Source organism: Saccharomyces kudriavzevii (assembly GCF_947243775.1).
Source record: "Saccharomyces kudriavzevii IFO 1802 strain IFO1802 genome assembly, chromosome: 15".
In the NCBI taxonomy this organism is placed as follows: Eukaryota; Fungi; Ascomycota; class Saccharomycetes; order Saccharomycetales; family Saccharomycetaceae; genus Saccharomyces; species Saccharomyces kudriavzevii.
The window spans coordinates 433,708-453,076 of record NC_079286.1 but is presented as its reverse complement, the minus strand read 5'-3'; the positions used below and the strand labels follow the sequence as shown (position 1 = coordinate 453,076).

Here is a 19,369-nt window from a genome sequence, read left to right as displayed (position 1 = left end):
GGCTGTCTCTGAAACTAATAGTACAAGTAGACATGTCATTATTAGAACAATTAGCGAGGAAAAGACTAGAAAAGTCAAAAGGCCCCTCAAATACAATCCAATCACAAAACACTTCTAAAGGTGCTTCCTTGTTGGAAAGATTGCATAAGAGTAGAGAGGCAAAAGGTAACTATGCTGCATCCAAAAAAAAAGATTTGAAGACTCTTCTTGCAAAAGACAAAATTAAGAAAAATGACGGCACTTCTGGCCAACACGCTTTTTCATTAAGTCTAAAATTATCTCCCTTAAAGAAATCAAACAGTGATTTGGACAAAAAAGGGAAATTAGCAGCCTCTGAAAGCGCGGAAAGTCAATCCCCAGCCAAAGGAAGGCCATCTAATGTTGACACCAACCTTCAAGATTCGTGGGATGTCATAAACGAAGTAAATTATTACTGTTCTTTAAAAGGGAACGTGCGGACAAACAAGTCCAACGATTTTGCCTTTACAAACTTTATTATAAGCGACAAATTAAAAGCAGCCAGCACATCATCATCATTCTTGTGTTTGCAGAAACAGTATGATGAGCTGTTTACCATTTTCCAGCCTTCTACTCTTCCCAAAAAGGCCCATGACAAAGCTATTGAAAATTTCACTAAACCAAGTCCCGATGATATTATACAATTAGCTCAGTTGAATGCCTTCAACGAAAAGTTAGAAAACTTGAATATCAAATCAGCATTCAATGCCAAAAAAAATGAATTAATTGAGCTTCAAACTCCTCCTACTGAGTCAATAGATATCAATTCATACATTGCGACGCACCCTTTAAATTCAACATGCTTATTTTTCGGTGTTACGACTTCAGGCAAAACAACTCTACTTGGCCATCTTTTATATGAACTAAATGAAATTTCTATATCGTCAATAAGAGAACTGCAGAAAAAGGTTAATAGTTTGAGTTTGCCAGCCTCCAATCACTTCAAGATTATTTTAGATAATACAAAATTGGAAAGAGAAAATGGATTCTCAATGTGTAGGAAAATCATTCAAATCGAAAATGATTTACTGCCGCCATCATCATCCTTGACACTTATAGACACACCTGGTAATATCAAATATTTTGAAAAAGAAACCATCAACTCCATTCTAACTTTCAACCCAGATATTTTTACGCTGGTTATAGATTGCGACTATGACTCTTGGGAGAAGTCATTAGATGGTCTAAATAATCAGATTTATGAAGTCTTGAGAATAATCTCATACTTAAACGAAAACTCTGCATACAAAAAGCAATTGATAGTCCTTTTGAATAAGGCGGATCTGATCAGCTGGGACAAACAGCGATTAGAAATGATTCAATCTGAGCTGAATTATCTGCTGACGGAAACCTTTCAATGGAAAAACACACAGTTTCAATTTATCCCATGCTCTGGTATATTAGGCTCAAACTTGAATAACGCTGAGAACGTTGTTTCTAAGTCTAAATACAAATCTGAATTTGACTCTATAAATGATGTTCCCGAATGGTATGAAGGTCCAACATTCTTATCTCATCTATATTCATTAATGGAGGCGAATATGAACAAGATAGAAACAACGTTGGATGAGCCATTTATCGGTATAATACTGCAAAATCCTATCCTCCAACCCACAGCAGAGCACAATTGCGTGTCGCTTAAAGTTTTAATCAAAAGCGGATACATCCAATCAGGCCAAACGATTGAAATTCACACTCATTATGAAGAAGTCTGCCACTACGGTATAATTACAAAGATGACGAAACCAAAGCTGACCTCGAGCCCTAATACAAAAGATTATTTACCAATTGGTGTGCACTCTGATATTTTGGAAGTTTTTGTTAAGATTCACAGCACCGAAGAGCTTACCAAAAAGCAAGCTCATATACGTAAGAACGATTTAGTAATTTCCTCTAGGAAAGCAAGCATTTCGTCACCATACTTATCGAATGCATTAAAGTTGTCAATTTTGCCATCAATGAAATTGTCAATACAAACACATTTGTTAAATGATCCTGTAAATCTAGGTTCTGAGTTGATTCTTTACCATGATTTAATGTGCAAAACAGTTAAATTGGTGAAAATTCTTGGGACTAATGCCACTTCAATTATCTCAAACCAATCAATAATAGTTGAAGTTGAAATCACGGAGCCAAATTTTGCTCTTAACGTAATCAATTCTGAATATATTACAAACTATATTGTTCTAACAACGACAGATCATAAAGTCGTTGCTGTGGGAGATATTGCATGCCGATAAATGTATATCCAAGAGATTACTTTTGTTGCTTCGATTTATAGAACGAATACCATAAATAACTTGATGATAGATAACCTTTCATAAACCTTTTTACATATAATTTACGAAAAGTAGTATTAACTCACATAATCTAGGAGTAGGATAAAAATGCCCATGGCAATGGCACCATAAGTGGTCATCTTAGCGGTTCTCCCAGCGGCTCTTTTTGCCTTACGCAATTCTTTATTCCCCTTTTTTATATTTACCTCAATATCATCTTGATTATTCAGCATTAGATTGATATTCTGAGATTGTACTGTTAGATGATTAGATAATTCATTCTGTATATTAACAACGTCTAAGATTGTTTTGTTTATGGTCTCTACTTTTTTCAATTGCTCGTTTTTTTGGTTTAATAGTTCCGAATGTTCTGTTTCTAATACTTGTAGTTGCACCTGGGTCAGTTTGGATATCGTCTCTTCATAGTGCTTTACCTCGTCTTGCACTGTTTCGACGGGAGCAGATTGTGATACCGAAATATCTATTGCGTCTGCTGAGAAATCATCTGCATTGTTGGATAAAGTGGGCACAGGCGTGGAATTAAAATTCATCTTGTTCTCTGATATCAATCTTTCTTGTTGGATGGTAGTGAATTTGGAAGAAACATATTTTATCCATAGATTTAAACATCGTAGGACACCCAATCTAAATTCGTGGACACCTTTTTCAAAGTCTTGTGGATGCGTTACCTGTTTACCATTATTGCTTTTATTAGAAAGTAAATTTGACCATTTATGAGGTTTTGATTGAAACTTTTTGAGTAACAAGCTGTGTCTTTCCATTTCATAATTTTCTAGGAACTCGAATTTTTTAAAATACTGTTGAATTTGCAGTCTACATTCCATATCAAACTCGTCCTTTTCTGCATCGGTCATATTTAAATCATCCATATAGTTTTTCTCAATTTCTTTTATAACCCTATTTAACTCAATGAGAAATTTTAATAGCTTGGCACATTCCTTGATAAAGGAATCATTAACAATTTCACGTATTTCATCAGAATTTCCCAAGTCCTCCTGCCCTTCTTCTTTAATGTGCTCATTCCTTTCACCTTGTTCTTTTCTGGTTTCATCGATGACAGCGACATACTTTTGGAAGATTGAAGTCAAATTCGACATCGTAGAACAGTATCCTCTTTGCTCCTTTTTCGTTTGGTTTACCGATCATTGTGACAAGATGGCGGTACTAACATACCTCTACACCCGTATTCAGATATTCTAACTCATCTCACTCATGATGAGGCAGGGTAACATAGCTGATCTTCGATCCAATTGTCCTCTCAATAGCTGTGTCGGTCCTTCTTTTTAAAGGAGTATCAGCAGAAGCATGGATGGTTTACCGATATAACATTTGTTTGACTATATTAGAGAGTGAACCACGCAGGCGAGGCACTTTCTCTTGTTTTAACATGGGACATTATGCAAGGTCTACGCATATAAGTACTTTCGGCGGGGAAAAATGTTTTCAAAAGTTTCGACTCTGTAAAGCTGAGCCATCACAAGATATGCCACATTATATGCGTATCATCGAATCCCATTGGATATGTTGAAAAGCTGCCACTTTTCGACCTAGCTTCCTCTGTTCTTTGCTGCTAATGACGCGTCAAATGGAAAAAAGGAAAAAATGGAAAAAAAAATTGACGCGTTTCATGGTACAACTGTCATAAAATGCAGTACTTATTACATTTTCTAAATGGATACGTAAACATGATGATATCTCAAACAACCAAGGTACCACGGACCGAACACCATAACAACGCAGAATCGAATGACTTTAAATGAACAAAACAAAGAGGAAGAACAGTATCTTGATTTATGCAAAAGAATCATCGATGAAGGTGAATTCAGACCAGACAGAACTGGTACGGGTACAGTAAGTCTTTTTGCACCACCCCAATTACGTTTCAGCTTGCGTGATGACACCTTCCCCCTATTGACGACAAAGAAGGTCTTTACTAGGGGCATTATACTTGAACTATTATGGTTTTTGGCTGGTGCTACAGACGCTAACATTTTGTCTGAACAGGGTGTGAAAATTTGGGATGGTAACGGTTCTCGTGAATATCTGGATAAATTGGGGTTCACAGATAGAAAAGCAGGAGATTTGGGTCCCGTTTACGGGTTTCAATGGAGACATTTCGGTGCTAAATACAAGACGTGTGATGACGACTACACCGGACAAGGGATTGATCAATTAAAGCAGGTCATTCACAAACTGAAGACAAATCCCTATGACAGAAGAATTATTATGAGTGCCTGGAACCCAGCTGATATCGACAAAATGGCTCTACCGCCATGCCATATTTTCTCACAATTTTATGTCAGTTTTCCCGAAGGGGGAGAAGGATCCAGTAAACCCCGGCTTTCATGCTTGTTGTACCAACGTTCTTGTGATATGGGGCTGGGTGTACCATTTAACATTGCTTCATATGCACTATTGACTAGAATGATTGCCAAAGTTGTTGACATGGAGCCAGGTGAGTTCATCCATACATTGGGCGATGCACATGTTTATAAAGATCATATTGAAGTATTAAAACAACAAATCAAAAGAGATCCAAGGCCATTCCCGAAACTAAAGATTAGAAGGGATATCAAAGACATTGACGACTTCAAGTTGGAAGACTTTGAAATTGAAGGTTATAACCCTCATCCAAGAATCCAAATGAAAATGAGTGTATAATCGACAGCATAAGGGCGAAGGGAAAAAAAAAAATGAAACGTATATATACACATAATTGAACGTATATAAAACAATGATTTATTATGCAAAAAGTATAGATATTATTAGAGAACATCAAGACGGGAAGGACTATATATCATTTTTTGGTGCGATATGTTTTTGGTTGATGTTTCTTATCGCTTCCAAATAGGTCAAATATTGCTAAATCGTCTTCCTTCAATCTAAAGCTAACAGATTTACTATTAACACTGTTGAAATTAGAGTCACCGTTACTGTTCATATTTTTATTGATGATTCCTTTTGACAACTTCGAACGTCGCGTGGTAGAATTTTCATCAGATAGATTATTGACAATCGCATTTTTAAACAGTTTTTTAGTCCTCACTGGCCTTCTCTTATTCTCTGATTTATTAGTAATATCGAGTAAAGGCGAAGATTTTTGGAGATTATTGCTATTACTTATTTTGTTGTTGCTATTGTTGTCAATAGTCGTTATCAGGGGAGTGCAATCGTTGGGTACTTGCTTTTCTGTTTCCTTTACCTTTGGAGTTCCATAATCTTTAGAGACGACTACTTCTTTTAATTGCGGCTCATCGGGTATTGAATCATGGGACAAACTTCTCCTGCTATTTGCAGTCTCCCGATTTCTTTTAGAAACTTGCAAATCGTGTATATCAATCATGGTAGTAGCATCCACTAGCTTTTCTGAAGGCCTTCTCATTTTGGCCCTTAGTGATGGTAATGTGTAATCCACAGCTTTACCGCGAGTTCTTCTTGTTCTAGCAAACGTAATTTCACTGCTGCTACTCATATTACTCATGGGCATGACTTCGTCGATAATTTTTTTCTTCAATTCTATCCTAGGTGGCTTCATAGAATGTTTGATCTTGGTCTTTGGATGAGAGCTTGTAGAAGAATTCGATGAAGAAGAAGTGGCTGCAGTATCGGCAGTGGAAGCAGGAAAAGGAGCTGAGGAAGCCGGTAAAGGTGATGATAGAGTGCTCGATGATGCGGCACTTATCATATTCATGCTATCATTGAATATTTCTAGTTTAGAAGATGAATGCTCGGGTTCTATGGAATTTTCCTCTGGTATGGAATATTCTATAATGGAATTGGTAAAGTTTCCAGTTGAATCGTTATCTTCTTCCCCAATATTTAACGGATCCATTGCTTCTTCAAGCTGTGTAGTCTCCCGTAATTCAGTAGGTACAGCTGCGTAAGGTTCTTTCGTTATTGGTTCCCTCTCAGTGATCTCATCATCAGACTGTAAACTCGTAGATATAAACATGGATTGCCGCCTAGAACTTTTCCTTTTTTTAGCCTTGGGCTCGAGATTCTGACCGTCATCTTTATTGAAACTTGATTCATGTGATGAACTATTCTGATAATTCAGCTGCTCGGGGTAGTTTTTCGAGTATGTGGGTGACGATAATGAACATGATCTTGACCTGGAATTGGGTCTCTTCAACAGGGATTTTAAACTTGAACTAGGTAAATTTTCATTTTTACGAACATTGTCAAACATATAAAAAATTTCATCAAACCTTTGGATAATTCCGTTTTCAATGATTTGTAGTTGATTACTTAACCGCTCCCTGTAGATAGCCTCGCTTATAGATGTTTTGGATCGAAGAGTCACATTTTCTTGTACCAGCTGGCTTATTTTTTTCTCTAAGCCATTGACTTTAATTTTTAGTATGGAGTTATCTCTGGCCAATAGGGAGTTCTGTCTCGAATACGACTGTTTGATAGTCTCCACTTTCTGTGATTCCAGATCCATTAGGTTTTGAAATTCCTGTATTTGTGGGGTCAAGTCATTGTGAGAGAACGTACTCCTGCTATTCTCCTTATTCGAAGCTAGTTTTCTCTTCGGCATGATCAATAGATAGCTCTTCTATATATTACTAAACATATATGTATGTGTGTAAATGACAATTTTTCTGACGTTTGCAAGCAGTCGTCACAGGGAAATGGCACTATCAATATTAGCAGACACTTTATTTTGTGAAATTTCTTTGTTTACAAAACAAATAACTTAAAAAAATCAAAAAGGTAATCTCTTACCCGGCCGGATATTTTGAGGATACTGAAAAATAAAATGGGGCGAGCTGGGAATTGAACCCAGGGCCTCTCGCATGCTCTGTCCTCCTTTTTGAGGGAGGATTTGCCCAAAGCGAGAATCATACCACTAGACCACACGCCCATGTTAATTTGTTGTAGTTGAAAGAAAGAGCTTTACTCAACTCCAGTTCTTGATTTAATGATGTCAAAGCCATCACGGTTCGAATTAGCAAGCAAACTTCCTACTAGAAATGGCTTCGACTGAGATTCAGTCTTCGTACTGAAGAAGTTCTATATGACAGTAGGTTCGAGAATCCACGGTAACTCAATTTAAGGGCTCATATCATTTGTATATGAATTTCATGATTGATTTTCAGGTAATGGATCTTCAATTTCAAGTGCATTCACTATTCGGACAGCTCGTTTATCATTTCTTCACTTTGAAAAAAAAAACGACAGTAATGTAAACATATACGAAGTATACATTAATACGTAGGCTGATCGTTTTACACCGTCGATATACCTACTTGCGTTAACAACAATGAACCAATTGTTTCGATAGAAAGATACTTGTCTTTTGACCACTTTCGAGAAAAAATGTTGCTACAGCAAAGAAGATCGATCCAACAAAAACGAAAGCTTAACTGCCACTGGAACTCATTCAATTCCCTGTCCACCATGGCAGCCCTCTGCGATTGCAGTCATATATACTGGCCTCCTATAAATCTGAGGTCACATGATCTTAAATGCAGCCAGCTTAATGAACCGCTGTGTTCAAGTTCCCATAGACACCGGAAGGACATGCTCGTACGTGTTATTTCATTGTTTTATTCTTGTCTTTTTGCTTTTTCTTCGTGCTCGAGCAGCTGGCAATTCATCAAAGGGCATGAGAGAAAGCAGGGAAACAAGCATTGAAAATCCACTATGCAACGATCTTGAGTGACGGTATGCCCTCTATGTTTGTTGGCCAGCCGTTGGTTGTGAGCTTGGCTAGCTATGTTCTATGGCGATAAATCCATAATGAACTCGTTTAAAGCAAAACAGAAATCGTGGTTTGCCGGGTACCAAGTCCCAGCGAAACTCCCCGAATCATTTCGCCTATTGATCTGTCAGAACAGAATAACAAACACATGACGCATTGTGTAGTACGGAAGCATATGGTGATTGCTGTCGCCTTGCATTGAATATTGCCAGACTGATATAGTGTTTGGTTTCCACCTCCTTTTAGTTGTTTTGATTTGTTTCTAATTGCGCTCATTATTGGAGGAGAAGTTCTAAAATATAAATAACAACAACAATTAATAATAATAAAATACATAATGGGAGTCAGATCCGCTGCAAAGGAAATGCATGAACGCGACCGCACTTCAGATAGTTCCAGTTTGGTGACTTCTCTGATGAAATCTTGGAGGATATCGTCGGCTTCTTCCTCATTTGCCTCCAAGAAGCCATCACTTTATAAAATGAACACCACGGAACCCAATAGTCTGCCCTCAAGTTACGCTTCTTCTGCTAGGAAGGATCGAAGAACCAGCGATGGTAATTTCGAAGCCATGGCGAAACAACAGGCATGTACTAGGCGCACCTCAAATTCCAATTCACCTCTAAGATACGTGAGCCCCACTTTAAGCACTGCAAGTAACGAAAGTCCTCGACCCGCTCTACTCTTGCGCCAACACCACCAGCGCCATCACAACCATCAGCAACACCGTCATAGCAGCAGTGGTAGTGTAAACAACGCCGGTAGTAACGGCACAGATCCTAACAAGAAAAGTGATCGATATTTCAAGGATTTGGATGAAGACTGGAGTGCTGTCATCGATGACTATAATATGCCTATTCCTATACTCACTAATGGTGGCTTCGGTTCCCCTGTAGTTCCCACAAGATCTTTGTCCCGAAGGTCTACATCTTCTTCCATCAATTCAACCTCCAATGTGGGACCTTCTGTGGTGCGGAATTCTTCCTCCTCTTTTACATACCCTCAATTGCCACAACTACAAAAAGAACAAACTGATGATCCAAAAAAGATGCAGTTGGAGATCGAAAACGAACGGGATGCTCAGGAACTGAACTCTATCATTCAGCGCATTTCTAAGTTTGATAACATTTTGAAAGATAAGACAATCATAAATCAACAGGATTTGCGAAAGATTAGTTGGAATGGTATTCCTAAAATACACAGGCCTGTTGTTTGGAAATTATTAATAGGTTATTTACCCGTAAACACTAAGAGACAAGAGAGTTTTTTGCAAAGGAAAAGAAAAGAATATAAAGATGGTTTGAAACACACTTTTTCAGATCAGCATTCAAGAGACATTCCTACTTGGCACCAAATAGAGATAGATATACCCAGAACAAATCCTCACATCCCCTTATATCAGTTCAAATCAGTGCAGAATAGTTTACAACGAATACTATATCTTTGGGCCATAAGGCACCCTGCTAGCGGGTACGTTCAAGGAATTAACGATCTAGTGACACCATTTTTTGAAACTTTTCTGACGGAATATTTGCCACCTTCACAAATAGATGATGTTGAAATAAAGGACCCTTCTGCGTATATGACAGACGAACAAGTTGCAGATTTGGAGGCAGATACATTTTGGTGTCTTACCAAATTGCTAGAGCAAATTACTGATAACTATATCCATGGACAACCGGGCATATTAAGACAAGTGAAGAATTTGAGTCAGCTGGTGAAAAGAATTGATGCCGATCTATATAACCACTTCCAAAATGAGCACGTGGAATTTATACAATTTGCATTCAGATGGATGAATTGCCTCTTAATGAGAGAGTTTCAAATGAGTACAGTAATAAGAATGTGGGATACATATTTGTCTGAGACATCACAAGAGGTCACTTCTTCATATTCCATATCCTCCAACGACGTCAAAACCCCCGTGACTCCGACAGAACCTCGGGTAGCCAATTTTGCGACGCCAACAAAAGATTTCCAATCCCCCACCGCGGCACTCTCTAGTATGACTCCGAATACGGTTGAAGACAGCAGCAAAATGAGGCAATCTTCACTCAATGAGTTTCATGTATTTGTGTGTGCCGCATTTCTCATTAAATGGAGTGATCAGTTAGTAGACATGGACTTTCAGGAGACTATAACCTTCTTGCAAAATCCTCCTACAAAGGACTGGTCTGAAACAGATATCGAAATGCTTTTAAGTGAAGCCTTCATTTGGCAGTCTCTTTATAAAGACGCCACGTCCCATTGGCTGTAAACTCACCTGTTCATTCTATTTAATATATAATATGTAACAATATAAAATAAAGATTTCTTAATTCATAAATTCTTGAAGAATATGTCATCCAAGCCTCTCTATGTACAGACCACTTAAAGGTTGGTTTGATAGAACGTCTCCCAAAGTTCGATGCATTCCTTTTGAGATTCAATGGCTGCTTCTAGTGATATTTCCATGCCGTTTCGAAATTCCCGAATCTTGTCAATAGAAAAATTTTGAAATTCATCTTTTATCCTTTCACCAATCTCTTGCCATTGTGTCTTTGTAAGCTTATAACGCCTTTCTATGGTTAAAAATTCCTTTTTCGTTTCTATGAACTTTTCTGAATGAACATTTTGGCCCAATTTACCCAGCTGTGAGTGTTTTTTATTCATATCATTCTCTAAAACTACCAAAAAATAACCCAATTTGGCTCTCTGGTTGAAAATGGCTTTTACACTGGCTAATGACCTAATATAATCATCCAGCATCACACCCATGGTCAATGTTTCTTGTAAAGAGCTTCTCTCAAGCGAACTTTTGATGCTTTTATGAACATCAGCAAAATTATTCAACAATTCTGAATTAGGCTCACTCACGTTCAAAGATGCTAAGGTTTCTATCATGTCAGAAAATTCTTCTGTTGATGAGGCTAAACTGTTCCGAGAAGTGTCAACCATTTCCAAGGATTTGCCTAATTTTTTCAAATTATCTTCCAATTCATCCACTTTTTGTTTCTTTTCAGTGAAGAATTCATCTATTTCATTGTATTTGGGTAGCGACGAAAACGATATATTCATGAAGCCCTTGTGCGATTCCGCATCGATACCACCATTCCTCAATACATCCGCAGCATCCTCTGTGCCTAGCAGTTGTATTTCACTTATCCGGATTTCTGATAAATCATTACTATCATTAATAGCGCCTGATCCAGTTAAAAATGCTCTTCTTTTGGATTCTGAACTGAAGTCATCGCTTGTTAAAAACAGCAGGAAATCTTGGTCCTTTTGTAAGGCCGGATCTTGACAAATTTTTTTTAACATGCTTTCCATTTGGAATCTTCTATTTTCAATGAAGTCTTGTTTGAAACTACCTACTGACTGCTTCTCTGGTGGCGGTGGTATCACTTTACCCCAATGATTGTTTTGCAATTGGCGATATAACCACCTAAAATCCCTATAACGCCTGTTCACTTGTGTATATTTTAGCTCAAGTAATGGTGATTTTCCTATTACAGTATACTCCACGTGAATGGATGTTAGTTCTCCTACTTTGACTGGATTCGTCACTTCAACGTTGAAATCCACTGCATGTTCAGTAGATGGCAACTTTGAGTCTGTTTTGAGTTCTTCAACCTTTTTTGAGTTTGTTTCGATGTTGGTAGAACTTACACTATTTTCTCCCCTTTGAGGGATATTATATAAAGGTTTGTCCACCTGCTCAAGAATATTCTTCTTAGCGAAGGCCGTAACCGTTCCCTCATTGATTTCTCCCCTTTCATTCTTATTATCCAAGGATTCCTCGACAAATTCATTTTCTTTTTCAGCTTTCTTAAGTGGATCAGTAAATGGTAATTTGGTGGCATCATTGGAATTACTTGTCTTCTTCGCTTTCAAAGAATAAATACGCTTGGAGCTTCTTTGAGCTCTGGCAGAATCAAAAAGAATTTGTGGTTTTCCAGATCTTCTACCAGATATGCTTCTTGAATTGGTGCTCGCAGAAGTGTTAGTGCTGCATATTGTATCATCAAAAACTAAGGGAGAGTTGGCGCTTCCCGTAAATAATGCATCACCAAAGTCTTTTGTCACAAGGAACTGCGAAGCATTATTCTTGATATCTGCAATCGAATCCTGTTCAGGAGCTAGAGAATTGATCAAAGCATTTGCTTTGAGTTCTTCACTTCCTTGCTGCTGCTCCTCCATCAGCGGATTGCCAGCCACCGATAAACCAGGATCCTTCCATTCTGGGGAAATATCTATATTTATCTCGTTATTAAGTGGAGCTTTCTTCTTTGAAAGTTCTTCCTTTCTCTTGCCTTCCTGGAAAGGTAATTGAACACCAGATTCGGTTGGATTTGAAATGGCACTCTGAGGATTATCTTCTTCATGGTTTAGTTCGTCCCAGACGGGAGCCTCTAAATTTTCCTCGTAGTCCATAACTTATGATTATCGCAGAATATATATAAGTTTATCAAACTTCTGCCTTATATTAAGAAGTACTCTCTTGTAGCTATTCACTAATTACAAGTTAAGACCTATTTTTTAGCTATTTTTCAAAGTGTACTAAAAATTTATTGTTATCACTTCGTTGTTCACAGCGGACAGTTCCCGAAAAGTGAAATTTCATTTTTGAGAATTATATAGTGGTGTGGAAAGGTGAACTATGTACGTTAGATGAGTTGTAATTTATAGAATTTTGTGCAATCTGTCTAGCAGTATTGCATTTGGCATCCATCGAAGAGCCTATCATGAAGGGTGATCGTTCGAGGCAAAACATGGCTGTGACAAAGAAGGCAAAGTCGAAAAAAAATGACGAGCCTAAGAAGGCCCTGAAGACAGGTGCAACCGAAAAAGGTGAGGGATCCAAGCGCTATTCCTTGTGGAATTTCTGGATAAGCACACTATTTCTAAAATTGCTGCTGATTCCTGATTATTTCAGCACAGATTTTGATGTTCATAGAAATTGGCTAGCAATCACCAATAAACTGCCTATTAGCAAATGGTATTACGAGCATACTAGTCAGTGGACGTTGGATTATCCACCATTCTTTGCCTATTTTGAATGGTTTCTATCGCAATTTGTTCCCAAAGTTGTTCGTGATGATGGCTGTTTGGATATCGTAGAAGTGGGGAAGTTTGGCTTGCCAACAATTGTTTTCCAAAGACTTACTGTCATCTTCAGTGACATTCTTCTATTTGTTGTCCTTCAGGTATACATTAATACAACCGACCTAAGCGAAAGATCTCAAAGTTTTGTTGTTGCCTCTAGTATAGTATTATCACCTGGATTTTTTATGATAGATCACATTCACTTTCAATATAATGGTTTTCTTTTTGCCATTCTTATTGGCTCCATTGTTGCTGCCAAGAAGAAGAGGTACATTTTGTGTGCCATTTTATACACCACTGCTATATGTTTCAAGCATATATTCTTGTATTTGGCACCATGCTATTTTGTATTTTTGTTAAGAGCATACGTCCTCAATGTTAACAATTTCAAATTCAAAAGTTACAAAGATTTCTTGTTTTTGATTAGGTGGGCAAATCTTTTCAAGTTAGGCAGCATTGTCATTGGGATTTTCACTATTTGTTTCTTACCATTTGCTCATCAAATGCCGCAGGTACTGAGCAGACTATTCCCATTTTCAAGGGGATTGACACACGCATACTGGGCGCCTAACTTTTGGGCACTGTATTCATTTATGGATAAGATACTTACCACGATAATGTTGAGATTACCGTATGTTCACACATTTGCTACAAAGTTCATCAAGCCACCTTTAATACCTCAAAATCTCAAAGAAATCAATGAAAGGCTTGCGGCAAACAACAACGGAAGTAAAGGCCTAGTTCAAGATGTATTTTTTGTTATTCTTCCTCAAATTCCTCCCAAACTAACGTTTATTTTAACAATATTCTACCAGATTTTGGCCGTACTTCCTTTATTGTTTGACCCATCTTTCAAAAGATTTGTTGGCTCATTAACTCTTTGTGGGTTGGCCTCATTCTTATTTGGATGGCACGTGCATGAAAAGGCTATAATGTTAGTTATTGTCCCATTCACATTTCTTGTTGGATTTGATCGTCGTCTGCTGGTTCCGTTTATGCTCATTGCCTCAGCTGGTTACGTTTCTTTGTATCCGCTTCTTTACAAAGGTCAAGATTACTTCATCAAAACCTTATACACCTATGTTTGGTGCATAATTTATTTCGCAGCTTTTAGGAAAACTACAAAGATTTCTTCAAGCGTAGAAAGAAGGATTTTTTTCTTGGACAGATTGGCATTGACGTATATCTTTTCATTGTTACCAATGGTAACCGTATTACAAATACTAGACAAGGTCAAATGGAGGTATTCATTCCTGCAAAGATTTGAATTTTTAGGATTGATGATATACAGCGTTTATTGCTCATTAGGTATAATCAGTTCATGGTTTGCCTTATCGTGGTTATATAATTTTGATGAATTATTGTGGCAGTAACATTGCACCCCGAGGATTCAAAAAGTTATATAAAGATATCTAAGCACAAGACTACTATAGGAATATTTCGTGTGAAGTTTAGTGTGTTGTGAGCTTTTCAAAAGATTGGACCTCTCATGTTCTCATGCAGATTTTCTAATTATTACCTCGTCTCTATTGTGTTGTGATTTTAGGTCAAAAGGCATTACATAAAACTGAATGAAGGTCAACTCCATTCGAATGCATCAATTGAAATAAATATGTACTATTCTAAACACTCTATCTATACAACTCAAAGAGAGAAGCTTGAAAAAAAAAAATGTGAAGTAAGCACTCTTTTACGTCTTTATCTGCGTCGCGAGATGCTTTTTTGACTTTATTATTCTTATTAAGACCAGTGCCAAATCTTTATTGATCGTCAATTAATTTTTTCAAAGCAGTTCTTGCGTCGTCTTGTTTGTTGTTATACGGGTTTTGCTTCAGTAGATCATTGAAATCAGAGGCAGTTCCGGCATTACTGGTGGTAAACCCGCTCAAATTGGGACCAGCGCTGTTTGGAATGGAGGTTTGTGGTATGTACTTGGTTCCCAACGAGCCATTCATGGTTTGTTGGATTAATGGAGTGCATTCGATCAAGGTGGGTAATTGGAATTCTTGATTTCTGGGGGTCGAAGGTCCATGAGTGATATTGATCAGATTCGCTGGGGGTTGCAAATTTCCACTTTTAGTGCTGCCTAGTATATTAGTAGTTCCCGCGGTGGGTTTTTCTTTACTGAAGTATATAGATGATTTGCGAGCCATTGGTTGCCGAGGCGGGGAAGCAATGTGGATTTGTGGTGGAGAAGAACTCATGTTTATGTGCGGTGGAGGCATTTGGAATTGGTGCTGTTGTTGTTGTTGTCGTTGAGCAGGAGAATTGGTTCGAGATTGTACTTGCACTTGAGCCTCTAATTGGGCTTGTAATTGTCTATGAACATTGCCGTTATCCGATGTGGTTGCTGCGGTAGTCCCGTTTACCATAATATTGGAGCTTCTCGGTGGGCTGAATAATCCCGGCGACCCAAAATTTATCCATGAAGGAGGTGTATTGAAACATTTTTGGCGTCTTGGAGTATTGGATATATTGAACAGCAGTTCTGGCCAGTTCCCGTCTGCGTCATCAGTAAGCAATAACGGATCACCACTTGAAAACTTGAACACGAATTCTTGTTGTTGTTCGCTAGACGTACTAGTTGGCTTGGGCAACATTTTGTTCCTCGGTGATAAGAAAACTCCAGGGCTACTAGTCAAGGTGAGTAAGGCATTCGCATCCGCAATATTGTTACTAACAGAGTTGTTGTGATTACTGCTGTTGTTCTTGAAACACGCAGCATTTGTTGCAGGTTTCGGTAAAGTGTCATTTAACGATACATGATTCAGTGCAACGTTAGGAGTAAACCCAGTCCTGAATTGCAAAGAGCTCTTTGGAGTGGACGGTGGCATAAGTTGGGCACTCGGAGGGGGTGATTGTGGCGGGCGACTAAGTAATGCAATGTTATTTCTAATACCGTTCCCAGGAGAGGCAGAAGTTTCTATAATGGTGGGCAGTTCGGGATCAACGATATCAGATCTGCCTGGTTTCACTGGACATACCTCCGAGAACGTACGGCAATCTTTATCATTCTTCATCTGCTTTAAAAGAGAAAGAATGCGCTTTTTCTCGAATTTAGGCGTAGTTTTGTTGCTACTCTTGCGAATTTTTTCATTTCGTAGGAATTTCTTGTCGTTAGTGTTCGTCAAAGAATGAGATGTTTTCGACAATGGGGAGAAGGGTGAGGATCCAGCAATCACAGCCTTCCCACTTTCAGTAATGGTTAGGGAAAGTTTAAACTGATCCGGCGAAGGAAAGGCGTAAAAATCACTCTTCTTTTGGAAACCTGGAGAAGATGTCATGATGGGCGGCGAGCTTTGTAGAAAAGTTTTCCTCGATTCGGAGAATACTGTATTATTGTAGCTATCGTTGGAAGAGGGGGTAGAAATTGGAGTAGACCCGCCAGTTCCTGACTTCTTGGTAGGAGTCGATAAAAGGACGCCCCTGTACCTACCCTTTCTTGTAGTGACCGCCAAATTATGGTGATGGTCGATACTGGGCCTTCTCTTATTTGGAGATGGACTGCATTGCCCCACTTTCATTAACGGTTTAGCAAACCCGCGAGAGCCCTGCTTCTGCACCTGCATTGAAGAATGCGCCATGGGGCTTTGTAAAGGATTAGGATAATCTTTGGTGATTGGAGGCCTGCCTCTTTTCTTGACCAAGCCTTTATCCATGATGTTATTTATCTCGTAGTGTTATTGGAATTTTCGTTGCCCTTCTTCAATTGCAAACGAGAGTGATAAATATATACTCAACCAAATCCTTCTAATCAGCTTGGAATGTGCGAACAGCTTTTCCTTCCAGAATTAAAAGAGCTAAAGAAAAAAGGAAAATGAAATAATGTAGATTTTTCGAGACTGTCTTAAAGATCCGGTATCTGTGTTGCAAACGGGGAGCCAATGTTCAAGAGAATTATGAGGGTATGCTGGCTGTGTCCTGATTGCACTAATTGATGAAGAAGGAAGAGAACTTTCACAGGTATGAAACCAGACAATAGAGAATGGGTGGGGACCAATACGGAAAAAAGATTTGAGGGATTTCCTAAAAGGGAAAAATAAGTGTTTGCCTCTTTGAGGAAAAAATACTAGCGCGTTACGCGGCCACCCTGAAGATCGGCCGTTAAGGCCTTGCATTTTTGACGATTTGTGTCATATTATTAATGGCACACATCAGAAGATGAACGGGCCCAGAGTTCCGCAAAGTCGGCGTGAATTATGGTAAGTTTACTCTCTTAATAGATAATAGGAATATATATATGTACATATATAAATAAAAAATAAATAAAATAAATATTATAGAAGAACATCAAGACGCCGGTGCTGGACATCTAAACAAAATATTTGTAAGCTTCTTTCTTGCGGTTTCTTCCTTTATTTTTATTTTTTATTGCTGTTAGGTTGGTTATTTTTTGAACATCTTTTTTTTTTTAAATATGTTGTTTATGGTATTTCGCTTGCGGAAGTTCCCACTAAATGCGTAGGATACTAGTGAAGAGAGACATTGTTTACAAACAGTGGAAAAATAAATAAGATCGGGAAAAAAGAGACGAGAACAGAAGAAAAGGGAAAAATAGGTATATTTTTTTATTACTTTTCTCTTCCTTCCTGATAAAAAAAAACAATTCGTTATGCTCTACTAATAATCTTTTTTCATTTCTTTTTATTTTTTTTTTTTGGATTGTTGTTTTTTTTTCTGTCATTTAAATAATAGTGGTTATTTTTCTTCTGTCGGCTACTTTCTTGGCTTGGGTGGGTTGAAAACGAATTTTCTGTTCTTGATACCGGCCCATTTGAACTTCTTCACCCAGATGGATAACAAGTACAAAGAGGATAAAATTATTACCGTTTTCAAACCTAGTCTCTTTCTCTCGTCGTGTTCGGGTTCAGCACACCAGTTTAAGAAAGTGGTAACATCCTTTGCCATTTGAGAAGTTGTTGCAGGAGTACCATCTTCATATTCGACCATGTCATCGAACAATACTCTTGCCATAGCAATAGAACCACCTGGGAAGTAAGGATTATAGTTAGAGCCCGGTGGTAAGACGACACCAGCGGGAGGATCATCAGGATAACCAGTCAACAACGAGAAAATGTAATCACAAGCACCGTGTCTGGCTTTGACAATCAAAGAGAGATCTGGTGGCAAAGCGCCTTGGTTGGCGGCTCTTGCGGCCTGCTCGTTCGGATATGGACCGGGGATGTAGTCAGACAATTTACCTGGCCTCTTTTTAGGGTTACCTTGCTCATCAGGTTCATCGTCGTATTCGAATTCTTCAGCCATATTACGAACCTCTTCGTTGGTGTGAGAAACACCAACCAAAGTTCTCCAAGCCACTCTGTCAAGAGAATGGCACGCGGCACAAACTTCACGGTAAACTTGGTAACCTCTTCTAATGGATGCATGATCAAATGTTTCGAAGGGACCGTTGTGGGACCAAGCATATGCTGGGGCGTGCAACCCATGTTCAGCTGCAGTCATAGCTTCGGCAGTTAAAGAGTCTGCATAGAGCAACGTCGATGCAGTGATACCGGCGGCAGCAACACCGGCTGTAATCAGTTTTTGAGTAAACTTTCCTGGTTTAGTAGCAGCATTTGTCGCAGTAGAGTAGAACCCTTTTGAAAGGGTCCTTTGAGCCCAACGTTTAGATAAATTCGAAAACATTGCCAAACGAGTTATAACTTCTACTAAGAAAAATGATAGATGGTATAGTGTAGTGAAAATGCAAAATGTGAAGTATTATTTTTTAGAGCTGATTCAAACTGGTCAATTGAAAATGTCACAAATGTGGGGAAATTTTTCAAAGATTGCCTTTTATCGAACCGGGAAAATGCTGGAAAAATACTTTAAAAAAATAGTGTTACACTAATACAGAATTCTGGATTCCTTTTTCCTTCTTGTTCTTGATATTTGAAGATAAAGTACACAGATGTATAGAATACTAATTAACGAAGAAAAGATAGGAAGTCGATGATTAATAAGAAAGGGAGCGGTCTTTAATAAAATCCTAGATCGTCTATGGATCCAGTTGGATGCCTAACCTCATTATTATTCAAATTATTTATATACTAGAAAGACCCCCCCTAGTATCTACGCAGGGTAAAGGCGCTCGACCCTCTCCACCAACCAAATCCTCGCATTTTTCTGCCCGTCGGAAATACCGGCGGCCTACTGCCCAAAAATTCGAGAAAAAAAATGAAAATTTTGGGTCACGTGCCTATCCGTCCTATTTCCGTCAGCTGGCTGACATTTTGGGATTAGCTCTCAGGTATAAGGA

General features: G+C 38.4%; 9 protein-coding genes and 1 non-coding gene across 10 annotated transcripts; 4 read left to right on the top strand and 6 right to left on the bottom strand.

The window, feature by feature from the left end:
* Positions 1–32: 32 nt before the first annotated feature.
* On the top strand, positions 33–2,258 carry SKI7 (Ski7p; the record flags this gene model as incomplete). Its single annotated transcript, XM_056231253.1, has 1 exon — positions 33–2,258. One exon carries the CDS (start codon positions 33–35, stop codon positions 2,256–2,258), a length of 2,226 nt encoding a protein of 741 aa, XP_056085091.1.
* Positions 2,259–2,374: 116 nt separating this feature from the next.
* Positions 2,375–3,415, bottom strand: UFE1 (Ufe1p; the record flags this gene model as incomplete). The annotated part of the gene is made up of 1 exon (XM_056231252.1): positions 2,375–3,415. The coding sequence occupies one exon, from the start codon at positions 3,413–3,415 to the stop codon at positions 2,375–2,377; it is 1,041 nt and encodes a 346-aa protein (XP_056085090.1).
* A 649-nt stretch (positions 3,416–4,064) lies between these two features.
* Positions 4,065–4,979, top strand: CDC21 (thymidylate synthase; the record flags this gene model as incomplete). The annotated part of the gene is made up of 1 exon (XM_056231251.1): positions 4,065–4,979. The coding sequence occupies one exon, from the start codon at positions 4,065–4,067 to the stop codon at positions 4,977–4,979; it is 915 nt and encodes a 304-aa protein (XP_056085089.1).
* Positions 4,980–5,115: 136 nt separating this feature from the next.
* On the bottom strand, positions 5,116–6,858 carry SGO1 (Sgo1p; the record flags this gene model as incomplete). Its single annotated transcript, XM_056231250.1, has 1 exon — positions 5,116–6,858. One exon carries the CDS (start codon positions 6,856–6,858, stop codon positions 5,116–5,118), a length of 1,743 nt encoding a protein of 580 aa, XP_056085088.1.
* Positions 6,859–7,082: 224 nt separating this feature from the next.
* Positions 7,083–7,185, bottom strand: Skdi_15.trna12P. Its single transcript has 2 exons — positions 7,150–7,185; positions 7,083–7,118 (listed from the first exon to the last, which is right to left on the bottom strand). It is a non-coding gene; the product is annotated as a tRNA-Pro (tRNA).
* Positions 7,186–8,362: 1,177 nt separating this feature from the next.
* Positions 8,363–10,282, top strand: GYP1 (GTPase-activating protein GYP1; the record flags this gene model as incomplete). The annotated part of the gene is made up of 1 exon (XM_056231249.1): positions 8,363–10,282. One exon carries the CDS (start codon positions 8,363–8,365, stop codon positions 10,280–10,282), a length of 1,920 nt encoding a protein of 639 aa, XP_056085087.1.
* A 113-nt stretch (positions 10,283–10,395) lies between these two features.
* On the bottom strand, positions 10,396–12,438 carry VPS5 (sorting nexin 1; the record flags this gene model as incomplete). The annotated part of the gene is made up of 1 exon (XM_056231248.1): positions 10,396–12,438. One exon carries the CDS (start codon positions 12,436–12,438, stop codon positions 10,396–10,398), a length of 2,043 nt encoding a protein of 680 aa, XP_056085086.1.
* A 311-nt stretch (positions 12,439–12,749) lies between these two features.
* On the top strand, positions 12,750–14,483 carry ALG8 (dolichyl-P-Glc:Glc1Man(9)GlcNAc(2)-PP-dolichol alpha-1,3-glucosyltransferase; the record flags this gene model as incomplete). Its single annotated transcript, XM_056231246.1, has 1 exon — positions 12,750–14,483. The coding sequence occupies one exon, from the start codon at positions 12,750–12,752 to the stop codon at positions 14,481–14,483; it is 1,734 nt and encodes a 577-aa protein (XP_056085085.1).
* Positions 14,484–14,870: 387 nt separating this feature from the next.
* Positions 14,871–16,769, bottom strand: MSA1 (Msa1p; the record flags this gene model as incomplete). Its single annotated transcript, XM_056231245.1, has 1 exon — positions 14,871–16,769. One exon carries the CDS (start codon positions 16,767–16,769, stop codon positions 14,871–14,873), a length of 1,899 nt encoding a protein of 632 aa, XP_056085084.1.
* A 1,057-nt stretch (positions 16,770–17,826) lies between these two features.
* On the bottom strand, positions 17,827–18,756 carry CYT1 (ubiquinol--cytochrome-c reductase catalytic subunit CYT1; the record flags this gene model as incomplete). Its single annotated transcript, XM_056231244.1, has 1 exon — positions 17,827–18,756. The coding sequence occupies one exon, from the start codon at positions 18,754–18,756 to the stop codon at positions 17,827–17,829; it is 930 nt and encodes a 309-aa protein (XP_056085083.1).
* Positions 18,757–19,369: the final 613 nt, after the last annotated feature.